The 17,708-nt window shown below is 41.3% G+C and overlaps 1 protein-coding gene across 3 annotated transcripts in view; it reads left to right on the top strand.

The window, feature by feature from the left end:
- LOC146645201 (paired box protein Pax-7-like) overlaps positions 1-17,708 on the top strand; it is a 145,066-nt gene that overhangs the window by 40,467 nt on the left and 86,891 nt on the right. For all 3 annotated transcript variants that reach the window (XM_085394520.1, XM_085394519.1, XM_085394522.1), the window contains exons 5-7: positions 3,483-3,682; positions 11,734-11,893; positions 12,968-13,167. In XM_085394520.1, the coding sequence (XP_085250646.1) occupies positions 3,483-3,682; positions 11,734-11,893; positions 12,968-13,167 (560 nt within the window). The remainder of the gene's footprint in view (positions 1-3,482; positions 3,683-11,733; positions 11,894-12,967; positions 13,168-17,708) is intronic.

Here is a 17,708-nt window from a genome sequence, read left to right as displayed (position 1 = left end):
GTTTATATACCAATCTGCATTTAATCATTAGTTATTATAATTCTTGGACTCTCTTCCATACCGAGTCTTTTGTCACTATGGCTCTGCATCGGGGTCTGGATCTGCTGGAGGTTCCTTTCTTCCAACCTTTAGTGGGTGGACCGAGGTGGACACAGTTTTTAATATCCTCAGGGAAGAGGTTGTCATAGAACGAGTCGTCGTCAAACACCACTTCATAGAACTTAGCCGTGGTTAGCACCACATTTGCTCTGGTAATAATGGCCATTCTTGTATTTACAGATCAGTTTCTGACCCACTGCCAGCTCCTGCATGGCAGCTTTGCTGCGCTGAGATATGGCTGGTGCTCTGTGTCTGTGGCTAACAGGACTTTGTCTCTTTGCAAGCATCTGCACAGACAGCATGCTAACACAAAGCTAGCCAAGAACCCAGAATGATGTTAAAGCTGAGTGTATGCTGACTTCAGCCTAGCAGCCAGAGCCTGATCTTGAGCAGGTAACAAAGGCAGTGATAAGCAGTCAAGCCTTTTATCACCTTTTACCTATTCATGTTCCTAAAGCAGAATCACTGCAGTGATTGCTTTGAAGTCTCTTTGGGCTGTTTTTCCAACTTTGCTTTGATTTGTTAGTTTTATGTTCAAACATAAACAACAAAACAAAGGCTGTATGTGTGTTCTCAATATGAGAGGAATTTGTGCTGTTGTGAATGGTAAATGTACGGATTCTTATATAGTGCTTTTCTAATCTCCTGGAGTACTCAAAGCGCTGTATACAACATGCCGCATTCACCCATACACACCCACTCACACAAGCACTCTATGCTTTGTCAGTACTTTCTAACTAATATACACTCATACGCATTCATACTCAGATGGATGCTTTGGAGAGCAAGTGGGGGTTAGTATCTTGCCCATGGATATTTGGTATGCAGACTGGGGGAGCCAGGAATCGTTCGACCTGCTCTACCTCCTGAGCTACATTACCTACAGGGTGGGCCATTTATATGGATACACCGTAATAAAATGGGAATGGTTGGCGATATTAAAGTTCTGTTTGTGGCACATTAGTATATGTGAGGGGGCAAACTCCTCAAGATCGGTGTTGACCATGGTGGCCATTTAGAAGTCGGCCATCTTGGATAGAACTTTTGTTTTTTCAATAGGAAGAGGGCCATGTGACACATCAAACTTATTGGTAATGTCACAAGAAAAACAATGGTGTGCTTGGTTTCATCCATCCATTCATTCGCTTCCGCTAACCCTTTTCAGGGTTGCGGGGGGCGCTGGAGCCTATCCCAGCTGTCATAGGGCGAGAGGCGGGAGTACACTCTGGACAGGTCGCATTCACTCGCACATTCACACCTAGTGGCAATTTGGATTATCCAATTAACCTATCCTCACAAGTTGCATATCTTTGGACGGTGGGAGGAAGCCGGAGTACCCGGAGGGAACCCACGCAAACACGGGTAGAACATGCAAACTCCACACAGAAAGACCCCGGCCTGATGGTGGAATTGAACTCAGGACCTTCTTGCTGTGCAGCAACAGTGCTAACCACGGTACCACCGTGCTGCTTGGTTTCAACGTAACTTTATTCTTTCATGAGTTATTTACAAGTAACTTTGTTCACAGCCATTGACATGTTGAAGAGGTTAACACGTGAGGAGCGGATCAAAATTGTGTTGATATCTGGTAAACGCAGTAATCGGGTCATTGCAGCAAGACAATGCAATACACCCTATGAGACCACCCATCTCCCATGCTACAGTTAGTAAACTGCTTGCTAAGTTTCGTGAAACTGGTTCAGTGTCGGATTTGCCAAAATGTGGATGCAAGAAAACTGTCACTAATGAAGAAACATCAGTGGCTGTCCTAGTTTCATTCAGCAAGAGCCCACAGCGTAGCACTCGCCGCATGTCACTGGAGAGTGGCATTAGTCAAACATCCCTTTGGTGGATATTAGCTACTCACAAATGGCACCCTTACAAACTCCAGCTACTGCAGCATCTCAACGAGGATGACCAGATCGGTGCACAGAATTTACAGAATGGGCAAAACAAAAATTGGAACAGGACCCTGAGTTTACGCAGAAGATTTTGTTCAGTGATGAGGCAAACTTTTATGTGAATGGTGAAGTTAACAAACAAAACCACTGCTATTGGTCTGACACTAACCCACATTGGATGGATCCCTCCAAGACTGTTGGACCAACAAAAGTGATGGTTTGGTGTAGTATATGGGGTACAACGATAGTGGGTCCATTCTTCATCAATGAAAACCTCAAGGCCACTGGATATTTGAAATTGCTACATGATGATGTGTTTCCCTCTTTATGCACTGAAGCTGGCACGTTCCCTGATTTTTTCCAGCAAGATGGTGCACCACCACAGTATGGGTGCCAGGGCCGAGCATTCCTAGATGAACAGTTTCCTGGAAAGTGGATTGGTCTTTGTGGGCCAGTTGAATGCCCCCCAAGGTCTCCCAATCTGACCCCCTTAGACTTTTATCTTTGGGGTCATCTGAAGGCAATTGTCTATGGTGTGAAGATACGAGATGTGCAGCACCTGAAACTACGGATACTGGATGCCTGTGCTGGCATTTCTCCTGCGGTGTTGCTATCAGTGTGTGAAGAGTGGGAGAAGAGGGTTGCATTGAGAATCCAACACAATGCGCAGCACATTGAACACATTTTATAAGTGGTCAGAAACTTGTAAATAACTCATAAAAGAATAAAGTTACGTTGAAACCAAGCACACCATTGTTTTTCTTGTGACATTACCAATAAGTTTGATGTGTCACATGGCCCTCTTCCTATTGAAAAAACAAAAGTTCTATCCAAGATGGCCGACTTCTAAATGGCCACCATGGTCACCACCCATCTTGAGGAGTTTGCCCCCTCACATATGTGCCACAAACAGGACTTTAATATCACCAACCATTCCCATTTTATTATGGTGTATCCATATAAATGGGCCACCCTGTACATTACCATGAAATGGTAATTATGTTTCAGTGCATTTCAGGTCATTTTAGTGAATAATACCAAAGTAATAGTGTAAAGACTTATCCTGTTCTTCTTAATTAATAATGGTTTAATTTACCATCCTTGCATAGTGAGTTTCAGTTTCTTTTTTCTGGGCAAAGGTTTCTGATTCCAAAATGTAAAACAACAAGGTTTAACAAAAAGGAACAGATAAAGGAACCTGAAGCGGAACCTTTGTTTTGAGAGCAGACTTTATAAATTAACAGCATTTCAAATTAGTTCATGAAGAGAGGGTATCTTCATGGAAGTTCAAACTTTATGCTAATGACTTTTAAATATGAGGTTATGGTTAGCATCCCATTGCAACTATAAATTTTGGCAATTTGTTTGTAATTCTCAGTTGTCCTGTGAATATTCTGCATTAATACATGTTCACAAAAACATGATGACTAAAGTCTTCCTAAATGCTCTAAATACCTTCGTATTTACCTTGTGCTTATTCAGGCAGCCGGATGGATGAATCGTCAGATGTGGAATCAGAGCCTGACCTTCCACTGAAGAGGAAACAGCGTAGGAGTCGGACTACTTTCACAGCGGAGCAGCTGGAGGAGCTGGAGAAGGCTTTTGAAAGAACACATTATCCTGATATTTACACTAGAGAGGAGCTGGCCCAGAGAACAAAACTTACTGAGGCCAGGGTCCAGGTAATGCATTAGTATTCAACTATCCATTAATCCATAGATCTCTCCAGCCACGCGACATCTGTCTATTTTTCATTCAAATCAAATCAAATCAAATCAAATCACTTTTATTGTCACATCACATGTGCAGGTACATTGGTACAGCACATGTGAGTGAAATTCTTGTGTGCGAGCTTCACAAGCAACAGAGTTGTGCAAATACAATAATGTAAACAAGCAAAATACAAGAATGGCTACATCTGAAACTAATAAATATAATAGTATATGCATTTCTGGATGTGTATACTAAATATTTTTCTACGTGTGTGTGTGTGTGTGTGTGTGTACACATATTTTACAAATTAAATAGAGTAAACAATAAATAAAATATATAAAATAAAATATACAGAGTGAGACATGTGCAAAACAGTGGCGTTACTGTACAGTATGGAGTGCATAATGTTAAAGTTCCAGTAGTGAAACTGAGGTGTCTATGAAGTGTTCAGCAGTCTGATGGCCTGATGGAAAAAGCTGTCTCTCAGTCTGCTGGTACGGGACCGGATGCTGCAGAACCTCCTTCCTGATGGAAGTAGTCTGAACAGTTTATGGCTGGGGTGACTGGAGTCCTTGATGATCCTCCCCGCTTTCCTCAGGCACCGCTTCCTGTAGATGTCTTGGAGGGAGGGAAGCTCACCTCCAATTATCCGTTCAGAGCACCGCACTACTCGCTGGAGAGCTTTGCAGTTGTAGGCGGTGCTGTTGCCATACCAGGTGGTGATGCATCCAGTGAGGATGCTCTCAATGGCACAGTGATAGAAGGTCCTGAGGATGCGGGGGCTCATGCCGAATCTTTTCAGTCTCCTGAGAAAGAAGAGGCGCTGCTGCGCCTTCTTCACTGTTTTGTTTGTGTGTACTGACCACGTAAGATCCTCAGCCAGATGTACACCAAGGAACCGGAAGCTGCTCACTCTCTCCACAGCAGCGCCGTTGATGGTGATGGGGGTGTGTACTTCTCTGCACCTCCGGAAGTCCACTATCAACTCCTTTGTCTTTGCGACGTTGAGGGTGAGATGGTTGTCTTGACACCAGTGGGTCAGGGCGCTGACCTCCTCCCTGTAAGCTGTCTCATCACTGTTGGTGATAAGACCCACCACTGTAGTGTCGTCCGCAAACTTCACAATGATGTTGGAGTTGTTAGTGGCCGTGCAGTTGTAGGTGTAGAGTGAGTACAGGAGAGGGCTCAGTACACACCCCTGTGGAGCACCAGTGTTCAGTGTGACGGGGGATGAGGTGATGCTGCCCAGTCTGACCACTTGGCGTCTGTCAGACAGGAAGCTAAGGATCCAGCTGCAGAGGGAGCTGCTCAGTCCTAGATCCTGCAGTTTCCTGTCCAGCTTCGAGGGAACGATGGTATTGAATGCTGAGCTGTAATCTACAAACAGCATTCTCACATACGTGTCTCTCTTCTCCAGGTGTGACAGGGCAGTATGTAGTGTCAGGGCTATGGCATCATCAGTGGACCTGTTGTGGCGGTATGCGAACTGTAGAGGGTCCAGTGAGTCGGGTAGTGCAGAGCAGATGAAGTCCCTGACCAGCTTCTCGAAGCATTTGCTTACGATGGGGGTCAGGGCTACAGGTCGCCAGTCGTTCAGTGAGGAGATGGTGGAGGATTTGGGTACAGGGACGATGGTGGCCATTTTGAAGTAGGCTGGGACTACAGACAGAGAGAGGGAAAGGTTGAAGATGTGCGTGAACACTCCGGCCAGCTGAGCCGCGCATGACTTGAGGACGCGGCCGGGAATCCCGTCCGGACCTGTAGCTTTGTGTGTGTTCACCTTCCTGAAGCACCTCCGCACATCCTCCTCAGACACAGTGTGCGCACTGACGTCATCCGCGGTGCGCACACTGTCCGGTCTCATGGTGTTCGCTGTGTCGAATCTAGCGTAGAATACGTTTAGATCCTCACACAGAGAGGCCCGTGGTCTGCGGTGTGCTGGTTTTCCCTCTAAAGTCCATCCTTGATCTCTTTTTTTTTTTAAACATTAAACCCACAAACAAAGACACACTTACTCATTTCAAATGTTGAAACTCACTACTTGAACTGAGGGACTGATAGAGAGCATCTCTATAAGAACATGAATAATGTTTTTTATTGAGAACATGTGTGTCGTCGAACACAATGCTGCAACATTCTCAGTAGATTAATTAGTAAAATATTTGCTTTTTTAAAATCACACAGACTGGTTAGAACCTTTACTGCTGACTATGCAGCATTCTACTATATTCTACTAACTTGCTGTACTATTCAGAAGTCTTGAGCCATCACTTGTTTCTTTATATTTTGCTTTTAATGAGCAAGACTGTCCAGTCATTTTTAAAAATGAGCAAAGGTTTTTCAGGTTTCTGGAAACCTTCCAAAGTTTTTTTTTTTTTTAATTCTCTTTAACTAATTTTTCCTATTCCATTGAACATATTCAGATGTGTTTTGCATGCTAACTCTGACCTATGTGTCATTCAAACATAAAAAGGCACCTAACTCAAAGGATGAACCAGTGTTGTGTCTGTCGGGTTTGCCAAATGGCACAGTAACAGAACCCAGTCACAAGACTTCCTGAACAGTTACAGTAAGGTTATTTACAGTGAAAAAACAAGGTGCAAAACAGTTCCAACAAAATGTGATTTTCTCAGTGGTGGGGCAATTTCTCCCAAACACACTCTCCACAGTTCTTTCCGAAATATTTACAAAAACCTTGGTGCTCTCTCCAAAACTCTCCATGGCTTAGTTTCCTTCACTAAGAGAAACACAACAAGATCACTTCTTTGGATGAGCCAGGGTTCAACTAACTATTGTCACTCAATGATGCAGTGTTGATTGAAGCTCAACCGCTCTACTAAATAGTGCCCTTTGACGGGAACATCAGCGGCATATGTATGATTGCCAGCAAGTGTATGTGGCTCAAGAGTGGGAACTTCTTCAAGGTCCCAATGCTGCAAAAAGAAAAGAACACCACACACACACACAGAGGAGGGCGAGAAAGAGGGCTTGAGGTGGAGGGAACCCCACCCCCGAAATGGCAGGTCAGGCCAGCAAAGACAGAGGGACCATGAGGTCCCTCTGTCTTTGCTGGCCTGTGTCAATACATAACAGACAACTTAACAAAGACCGAATTTTAAAATGTTCTAAGGAATATGATGATGAAATAAAAACAATGAACAAACTAAGTAGCTTGTTACAAAAATACATTATTTTCTTTCATATCATTGTGTTAATGATAACACAGGTTGGCAGGTGTAAAATTGTATTTTTGCACCAAGAAGGTTATGATTAAAGATCGGTTTGCTCACCAGCTTGCTTTGGAGTGAATCCTTAAAAAATGAGGAAACTGGACAACTAGAGTACAAAAAATAGGACGTCTTAAAAGGAATCTAAAGTAGATGAAAGATATAAGAAATGTCCATAACAGGATAAAATGACCTGACACAGGACCTGAGAGACAGTTCTGGTCCTTCAGTTGATTCATCTATTGCTCAACAAAGGTGATGGTCAAGAAGCCATTTATAAGGAAGGGAAAGTGGGAGAGAATGTTCTGGTATGCCACATTAAAGAAGAACTACTGGCTGCATTTCAATTATGAATGCAGAAAAGTACTGTCAGATTTTGACCCCGATGCAAAGTTTCTAATTGGCATGGCTGCCAAAAACAGTTCAAGCTGTGATGAACAATAAAGTTGGTCATAGAAATACTGACTTTTAATCTCATGAGAATTGTACAAACTCTGTACTTTCAAGTATGTTTGTTTTCAGTACATCACTGTACGGTTCCCATATTCTTAGCAAAATATAACAAAATGAGGTGTGAGACTTTTTCACAGTGTTTTATATATTTGTTCAGTGTGCAAGACTAACTCTCTCTAACTTCTGGAGACTCTGCCAGCTGTTCACATCTCCACTAAGGAAACTGGCTTTGGTCTCTGTTTGACAGCTTCACAGTGCCTCAGTTGTGTTTTGGAAAATATTGTAGAGTTCTAACAACAGCTGTAAGTTTTCAGCAGTAGGGTGGGTGCTGCATTCCTCTTGCATGTCTCACTCCCAGATTCTTGGCTGGAATTTGTTTTTCCCACCAGTTTAGAGTCTACCACTCATTGTAAAAATCAGAGCAGATCATGGAAGTCTTCGCTCTCAGGGGAACTTTAAGCCATAACTGCAAAGTGGCTCAATCAAGTCACAGAAAACTGAGACAATGAGAAACCAGCGTGGCATGGAAACTCCTCCATGCCTGCCACTTAGGTCATAAATGCCGACCTCAGAATTATCTGTATGCCTCGACTTGACAATGGTCATTTTACGTCCATCCTACTCACAGAATAAGTTACTGGAGTACAAATTAAAAAAAAAAAAATCCAACTCAATGCCCACCTTCTAACTTGCTTTGAAGCTAACTATTTCTCATTCATGTTGACAAAATTTGTAACTTTGGATTATGGCACAGTTAAGTAGGCCTAGTTATAACTTTACACTACATTTGAATACTATTTCTGTGTCCTTAAGCTGAGGCCATGGAAGGTTTCAAAAAATATATTAATATTAAATACTGTATGGTAGAGATATAGTGATGGGAAACAGAGAACTGCAAAGACTGTAACTAAAAAATATTTGTGGTGTGTCAAATCAAATCATTGTTTCAGTACTACTTAATGTATAAACATGGAGAAACAAAAAATAAAACCAGTTATAGTCAGCTTGAATGATTGTCACTGAAATTACTGATTTTGCATGGCTGCAATTAGCAACCCATTTTATTCTAAAAACATCTATTATAGTTGGTCAGAATCATTGGAAATGAACGGGGTTGTGCCTATGGAATCCATGACACACCTACGTTTCTAGTACTGGTCCTTTTATGTGGACTTTGTAAGAAATTACACAGTGATTCCACTTCAGAATAGGACCACCCTCATTACAGACCAATCGGGTGCCTGCTTCTTTAACTCTTTTCAGTGTACAAACTACCATGTAATCAGTAGCTGGAAGACAAGTAAAGACAGACATACAGTAATGTCGTAAGAGACACTTATTTCTTCTGCCCTCACAGCATCTTTCCCTTTCTCCACAAACTTCAAGCCAGGAACTTTGAGGTGTTGGAGGTAACTGATTGATCACACTGACAATGAACTTTAAAAATACCCCCTTATTTAGGTATCACTGGTACACCATACTGACTCGGTATAGTTTCCCTTGGGTATAATCTGTTGCATGAGATGTGATCAGAAGCATTGTCTGTTTTCAAGTGCATCAGACAGTCTGTGATACTGGAGGTTGGGGGCCTTGTGTTGCTAAGACAGGCTGACACTTTCCTCTGCAGTTGCTCTGTCTCTGCATCCACAGTGTTGTTCTTTTGGATTACTGAATCTGTGGCTGTAATTAGTTCCAAATGCGAGATTTTTTTGATTTGACATCAAAATTAAAATCATTCAAAAGGATTGCTTTCTCTGCTTGAGTTAGTTATCTGTCAGATAATTTCTTCTTCCACTTGTCCACATTCTTGGAGGGAAGCATTCATCTCTTCACCAGCTGTTGAGGTCAATTCAATTTAACTATCCATCCTTCCATTTTCTTCCACTTATCTGGGGTTGGTTGAGAGGGCAACAGCCTAAGCAGAGAAGCCCAAACCTTCCTCTCCCCAGCCGCCTTCTCCTGGGAACACCAATGCATTCCAAGGCCAGCTGATAGATTTAGTCTGTCCAGCATGTCTTAGGTCTGCCCTAGGACTTCCTCTTGGGGGCACATGCACAGGAAACTGTTCCCAGAGGCATCCTCATCAGATGCCTGAACCACCTTAACTGGGTCCTTTTGATGTGGTAGAGTAGCAGCTCTACTCTGAGCCCCCCCTGGATCGCTAATCCCTTTACCCTATCGCTAAGGGAGAAGCCATCCAATCTAAGGAGGAAGCTCATTTCCCCAGCTTGTATCTGTGATCTCATTTTTTCAGTCACTCCAGAGTCTGCAGTGACGTTCTTGGTGGGTGGTTGGAGGGTACAGAGGTCAGCAAATACAGGAGTGGAACAGGGCGCCACTGTGGAGGAGTGGTCTGCCATAGCAGGAGGAAAGGAAGCCTAGGGAGTGGATTGAGTTTTGTGGAGACTTTCCTTGGATGATGGATTTTTATCTTGTTCCACAGCGATGTTGGCGCAACTGATATGAAGTTCAGTTTTTGTTTTGAATTCCAAGGATAGCTTTGGTACATTATCCTTTAGGCTCGATTCACTAGCTGGGCCCACATCCTCATTTTAGGTTTGACAGCGTTTTAGTAGGTAAAGGCGAATGCTTGGACATGAATTGAGCTGCGGTTTAGGGAAGGCTTCGAAGGGGACTGGCGACGGCTCCCAGGCCTGGCAGATTCCCATGTACTAAATAGGAGTGAAGAAGTTAAAGAATTGAGAACAAAGAGGGAGGGAGGTTGGGGAATGAACGAGAATGAACAGTTTGCAGAACTGGGGAAAACCTATATAGATTACAACCGGAAGGAACATGTTTGGAGGTGTGGTCCCGCTCCTGAAAATAAATATTTTAATTATGGTGTGGAGCCTGACTATAGAGACACTTTCTCACTGAGGAAATCTTACAAACCAGAGGGCTCTATGGCAAGTTTTAAACTTAGTGTTTCTTGTCCCAGAGTAGATTTTCCAAATTGAGTCTTATATTTAAAGATTTATTCATTGACAATGTCAACTGAGGGATGTGATACAAAAGGACCTGACACGTAGATAGGCAATCAACCCCACCTGCTTGGACAAAATACCCCCTCAGACCCCTGTTCAAGGCATTGGTCTGCAGGATAAAAGGGAGAGAAAAGTTAGGAATGTGGAACATGGGTTCCACACACAGAGCCTTAAATATGTCTCTAAATGTGCCAGAAATATGTATCTATAAATGTACAAACATATACATTCCACATCTATGCATCCTTGCATTAGAAAGCAATCCAAAGATATCATGTTAAAATGATGATAGGTCATATTCTGTTTCCTTTCCGTCACGTCTCTTCTACAGAGGTAGTGAGACCGTATGATCTACTTCTGCGGTTTTTGCGCAAGTACCTCAAGGCAACAACGCCTGCTGTAATAATTTAAGTCTGCTCTGCAGATATAGAAGTCCAAATCAGCTTCTCTACATAAAAGTCACATTTTCGTTTGCACTAAATGAAAAAAGAAGATTCCTGGAAAAAGTGGGCAGGTAGAAAGCTGCAAGCAATGCAAAGATTTCTGCTGTGACCCTAGAGATGTGTAGGTGTTAAGTATGCCTGTGTTAAATCATGTGAGTGGTATAGTTTAATTGAAATGAAAACAAACATGCAGGACTAAATGTCAAGAAGAAACAGTGGATAATGAAAAAAAAAATTATTTACTCACAGAAACACACACTACAAACATTAATTTGCTGAAGTTTTACCTTTGAAATGATGGCATGTCCCAATATATTAATGCTTAGAGTAAGTTATATGTCCTGAATCATTTCAGATATTCGGGACAATGAAATATAGGCTTTTGAATGTGGATCTTGCCCTCTGTGTGAAATTTCACAAAAGGACTATCTGTATGTACTTTGTGGTGAGAAAAGGTAAAATTCTCTTTCAGCGGAGAATCTGTGAGACCTAGAGCATGGCATCAGAATAGAATCAATGTAAATGTGCAAATTCTTGCTGATTTTAAATTCAGCTATTCAGCTGACTCAAGAGTTGGGAGTTCGCCTTGTAATCGGAAGGTTGTCGGTTCGAGCCCCGGCTTGGACAGTCTCGATCGTTGTGTCCTTGGGCAAGACACTTGACCCGTTGCCTACTGGTGGTAGTCAGAGGGCCCGGTGGCGCCAGTGTCCGGCAGCCTCACCTCTGTCAGTGCGCCCCAGGGTGGCTGTGTTTACAATGTAGCTTGCCATCACCAGTGTGTGAATGGGTGTGTGACTGGATGTGTAAAGCGCTTTGGGGTCCTTAGGGACTAGTAAAGCGCTATACAAATACAGGCCATTTATCATTTTTGGTGTTTTCCTTCCAGCTTATTTATATATATTTCTCTTTCAAGGTGTGGTTTAGCAATCGAAGGGCCAGGTGGCGAAAACAAGCAGGAGCCAATCAACTTGCAGCATTCAATCACCTTCTGCCAGGTGGATTTCCTCCTGCAGGGATGCCAACACTTCCTACATATCAGCTGCCAGAATCCAACTACCCGACCAACACTCAAGGTAGAACAGATAATCCTTTCACTGACAGATTACAAATGTGACCTATAGGTTTTCCTAAGGAGTTCGTGGATACTATGCTATTTTGGCCATGTTCTTACCAACAAATAATGATTCATGATAGGCACTTTTACACCTATATTGCTGGGTCTTTTTTTTGTGTGTGTGTGTGTGTGTGTGTGTGTGTGTGTGTGTGTGTGTGTGTGTGTGTGTGTGTGTGTGTGTGTGTGTGTGTGTGTGTGTGTGTTTTTGACTGGATGCATGGAACAATTTAATGATCAATTTAAGTTTTTCTCTGGAAGAGGTCCTGATATGCCAATAATGTCTTATCTCTAGCAGAAGAAACTGCAGTGTTGTCCTCTATCTAGTACATTAAAGCATATTGCCTCAGAATAAAAGTATTGTTTCAATTATAAGAATGACTTATTAGGTGGTTTCACAGAATAAAAAACTGATTGCAGAGAGTATGCATTCCCAATTAATGTTAGCGTGTCATCAAAGCACTCACAGAATTAGTACTGTATTGAAAAGCATTAAGAAACTGTATTGTCTACCAACGTCAATGCATATTTTGCAGTTTTAACAAAACAAAATCTCCATGCCAGGTTGTTCCTTTGCCCGTCCTCTGCCACTGCTCCAAGGTTTATGAATTTTGTTTTGGTAGATTTTGGAAAAAGCTGAAAAATTCCCAGACAGCGAGAGAGGTGTGATACAACCTGCTGTTGGAAATATTTGTAATTGTAACTATCAAAATGTCAGTCAGGTTTAACCCAGTTTTCCCTGTTGTGTTTAGTTGTAAAGACATCCTAAAGTAGATACAGAAGCCTCCAATTAAGCCTATTTGGTATCACATCCACACTATGCAGGTCTCTGTTCAACATACTGTGGGGCATCATGGTGGTGTACTTAAGTTGTCAAACTTGCGTTGTTTATATGTTGGTGTTAAATATATATATATGTTCGGGAATGTGTTTTTTCTCATCTGGTATACAAACTGGTAGAACAGGTAGCCTAGCCTAGCTAGTGTCTTATTTACATAAAGGAAGGAACCAATGTGTGAAGTGTTTTACTTTTCAGATGGTGGGGCTACTGTTCACCGTCCCCAACCCTTACCTCCTTCCACCATGCACCAGAGTGGTTTATCAAGTCCTGACGGCAGCACTGCCTATGGTCTGGCAACCAACCGGCACAGCTTCTCCAGCTACACTGATACCTTCATGAACTCTAGTACTCCTAGTAACCATGTCAACCCTGTCAGCAATGGGCTATCTCCACAGGCAAGTCCTGCTTTATCGCTTTATGCACGAGGATAAGCATTTACTCAGTCATGAATAAAAATATATAACATGAAAGGACTCTATTCAGTGTATATAATTTATTCTATTCATATTCGTTTGAAAATGCAAGAAAAGAAGGGGATAAGTAGTTGTTAATTCAATATAAATAGGAAATAAAAAAACAAGCCATAGACCAAAATGGATTTTGACATTTAATGCCTTTGATACTTTTAACCAGGAAATTAAAGTCTTTGTCTATCTTTTACTTGATCAACTTGGAGCAGTGATACTTCATACAGCACTGTCATGATTATGAGCTGGAAATAATGCATGTGGGTTTTCACCAACAGTGTTTTAGTCACAGTAGTCTTTTTGTGTTATATATTTTTACAAGACATTCAAGTATATTGTTGCTATGGCTAGAGTAAGTTAGGCAGCTTCCCGCAACATGACCATAGGTAAATATTAATTTCCATTGTGGAAAATAAACATTTTAATTATGGTGTGGAGCCTGATTGTAGTGACACTACAAACCAGATGGCTCTATGGTAAGTTTTAAGCTTAGCATTTCTTGTCATGATCCACAGTACAACAAGTTAGTGTAGATGTTCCAAATAAAATCTTATTTTTAAATATTTCTCATTGACAAAGTCAACTGAGTGATGTGATACAAAAGGACCTGATATGCAGGCAGGCAATCAACCCCAACTGCTTGGACAAAATACACCCCAGACCCCTGTTCAAGGCATCGGTCTGCAGGATGAAAGTGAGAGAAAAGTCAGGAATGTGGAATATGGGTTCCAAAAATAGACCCCTACTTACCTGCACGAACACTGGATCTGGGGCACCCTTTCAGGTGAGGTCTGTCATGGGGCTGGTCATCCCTGCCGAGTTCTACATGAACTGACGGTAATACCAGCCAGTCCCAAGAAACTAGTCACCTTTTTTTTGTTCTTGGGGTCTGAGCAGGATGTGATCCCTGCTGCTTTGTCTGTTCTGGGGTGCACCTGCCCTCCTCCCAAAATGGTACCACAGATACTGTACCACCTTCCATCCAACTGCACACTTCTTGAGGCTGGCCGCGAGCTCCGTCTGCCTCAGAGAGTTCAGGACTACGGCCAAACAAATGATACATCGATTAAACTTGTCACTGTTGGACTGAAATGCATTAATGCACTTGGGACACCAGTCAATTACATTGAGACCAAAATGACTCTAAGACTACAATAGTGGCTGTGTCCCAATCCAGCGACCGTATGCTTCGGAGTACGCGCAGTTTGTGTACTAGGTACGGCGCGTACTAGGAAGTACGAGAAGTGCGGAAGTGAGAGGCTTGTGAAATGGGACGGTCTAGCCTGCTCAGGTTCCCTAGCAACCATGATACTAACCGCGAGAAACGTTTCATACAGCATTGTTTGACAGAAATGAAGGAGAAAAAATGTTTTGTTGTTCATTCATTTTTATGACATCACTTTGATTAGTTGCGATTCTGAGGCTGAGACGACGGGACTGTAAAAACATAATTGTTGGGCTTCATTTCTGTACTGAACAGTCATTTCAAGATTAGCTAGTAAATAACAATTAGCTAATGTTGTTCATGAGACTAAAATCATCTCACTTTAATGTAAATATAATATGGACAATATTATATTCATTCTCAGATTATTATGATATATTAGAGCAGTGAGCATGAACTCTGTGTCAAATACTGAGCTTCAGTAAAGATTCAAGTTGCATTTATTTAAATTTCCAATCACCTTGAATCTTCACTCAAAAATAAGTATCTTTGACAGTGTATATATAGATGTAATATATATAAGAGACAAATATTGTTCTTTTAATATGTTGGCATTACTAAATTTGGCTCAATGCTTACATATATGCGTAAAAAGAAAATGTACGAGCTGTGATAACTGTTGCTGATAGAATGAAGAGTAGACTCATATATTAAATATTCCTTTATTGGGTGAGAAAATCATACCATGTCATAACTGCTTTAATTCATACAGAATAGATATCAGAGCCTTAAACAGTCTGACTTCTGCTAAATGGGTCAAACTGGGCAGAAAGTATACAAACACATAACATCCCTATAGAATATGATGTAACACTATAGATCAACTTACCTCAGAATATATGAAGCATCTATATATAAAGCAAAATTACAGCAATATGATACAACAAACACAGCAGTACTACTAATCCAAAATACTCAAAGCTTCATAGAACTGAAACAAACATTTATTTTTAGGTCCATTCTGCTGCTGATACATACTTTAGGTTTCTGAATATTAAACTTGTTTCTGCCTTTCATAGTGTTTAACTTGAAGGCCCTGAGTACTTTCTCCCACACTGAAAACACTGGAATGATAAAATTATTTGAACATTACCTAATAAGACTGATTCAGGACAGACAATTAGTTATTTTAAACTTTTCTAGCAGTCCTACACAAACAGGGAACAGTCTGTCTATTCTCTCCATCTGTCAGCTCCTGCTGGCTCTTCCTCCTGCTCTTCCTCATACACTGCTGAGTTTGTCCTGCTGGATCATCAGGGCACAGCACAAGAGAAGGAGTATTTAGTGTTTGTGTTATTACGAGTGCTAAACAAGAAGAGTTCCCAGATGGTACAGTGGACACATGTGTGACTCCTGTGATTAAAGCATCTTTCTTTCAGCTTAACGAGTGAACCGTCAGCTCGTTCAAACACACAGTCCGTTTGGCTTGACACCACCAAACAGAGGCAGCAATATAACATAGCTAACATTAACAGTGCAGTGAATCCTGCTTGTGCCGTGATATTCAGGACTGCAAACCGAGCAGCATCACTGACTTTCAGCTTGTTGTGTTTGTGGATATATGACTGACTTTAATTATGTATAAAAACATCACATCTCTGTAAGATTATGGTCAACTATTGAATGGCGTATATTTTTATACCCACCGCCGCGCTATGAATTGTGGAACATATGGGACCACGAAGTGTACACCGGACCACACTTCAAATTTGGGGAAATCGACGGCGCATTGGAGTACACATTTGGAGTACACTTCGGGTTGGGACAGCTGTCGTCGTGTCACTGTGACGTAATAGGTCTCAAAATGCGTACTCCAACACAGCCAAAGACTCTTTTAGGAGGTCACAAAAGAACACTTAACAACATATAAAGAACTGCAGGCCTTATTTTGTCTCAGTTAAGATCACTGTTTGTGATTCAACAATAAGAAAGATACTGGGCAAAAATGATATCTATAGTATCCATGGGAGAATGGGCAAAAAAACCACACCGTTGACCAAAAAAGATACCAAAAAGAATACAAGAACTCATCTCACATGACAAAAGCAAAACAAACAAACAAAGAAAAACCCCCATCTTAATGAATCTATGGACTAACAAGACAAAGACTTTTAGAAGGCTTGAGACCAGCTATATCTGGCATAAAACTAATACAGGATTTCATAAAAAGAACATCATACCAACAGGTCATATAGGCACCCACTCACTCACTGAACCAAAACAAAAGCAAGATTTAATTTTAAGACAATAATCTGATGCAAAACATAATATGTATAGTATTTTGAATATTTCCGAATGGTAGCCCATCCATATCCCCATGCAAATTTTAGACTACATGTGCTAACACATACCTTAAATTACGTTTTTTTTTCTTGTTCTTAATAACCAACTTCAGTCTTTCACAATATATGACTATATTGAAAAAAAAGTTTATTAAAGAAAACATTGTTATAGATGGAATCCAAAATTAATCAGTTAATTAACAGTTTTACAGCGCAGTGGTGTGGTTAGCATTGTCACCTCAATGGCTGGTGTACTGTATAGGGTGTACTCTGCCTCCTGCCGGACAGCTGGGATTGGTTCTAGCCCACCTAGGATGGCTTTACGAAAACCGTTTAATATTGCTGTTCATATGGAGTGGCAGGTTTGTTTATTTATTTAAGATTTTTTTCTGATCTAAATGGTCTAAATGGCTTGCAGAGTTGCACTGTGTGAGCCTGGGCTCACAAGTCCATATGATGATCTGTACAGTACACATCATAAGTAATTTTTATCCTCAGCATCCTGAGTCCCTTGAAGGTAGGAAGTCATTTTTTGCCATTTTTTATGAAACTTCTCTCCCCTTAATCTGAGCTGAAAAGTCATCTTTTCCAAAATATAAATACCATTTGATATCCCTGTTGAAGTGATCTAAATTTGGTGATTCAGCTTTGTAGCATCTTCTGCTTATTGACTTTTTACAAGCAATTAACAAAAGCCTTGCTAAAATGACAAAAAAGAAAGATCTTCGCACTTAGGTATTTTATATCTAAGTAATTTATACAGTTAAATTTGAATTTTATCCAAAATGGCCTTTTTTTTTGTTGTTCAAAAGATATGGGTGTGATTGGCACACAGGTCCCCACACTGCCTCTACCACGGCTCCAATGATTCTGAGAATCTGCTCCTAATTTTAACGTGGATCTTTTTTTTTTTCCATGCCTCCCTCAAAATTCTCTCTTTAGTGATGAATTAAAGGAAATTC

This window comes from Rhamphochromis longiceps, linkage group LG20 (assembly GCF_057381845.1).
Source record: "Rhamphochromis longiceps isolate RC_006_pf linkage group LG20, R_longiceps_female_GT1.1, whole genome shotgun sequence".
Classification (NCBI taxonomy): domain Eukaryota; kingdom Metazoa; phylum Chordata; class Actinopteri; order Cichliformes; family Cichlidae; genus Rhamphochromis; species Rhamphochromis longiceps.
The sequence above is the reverse complement of the archived record's forward strand: the minus strand, read 5'-3'. Positions and strand labels throughout refer to the sequence as shown.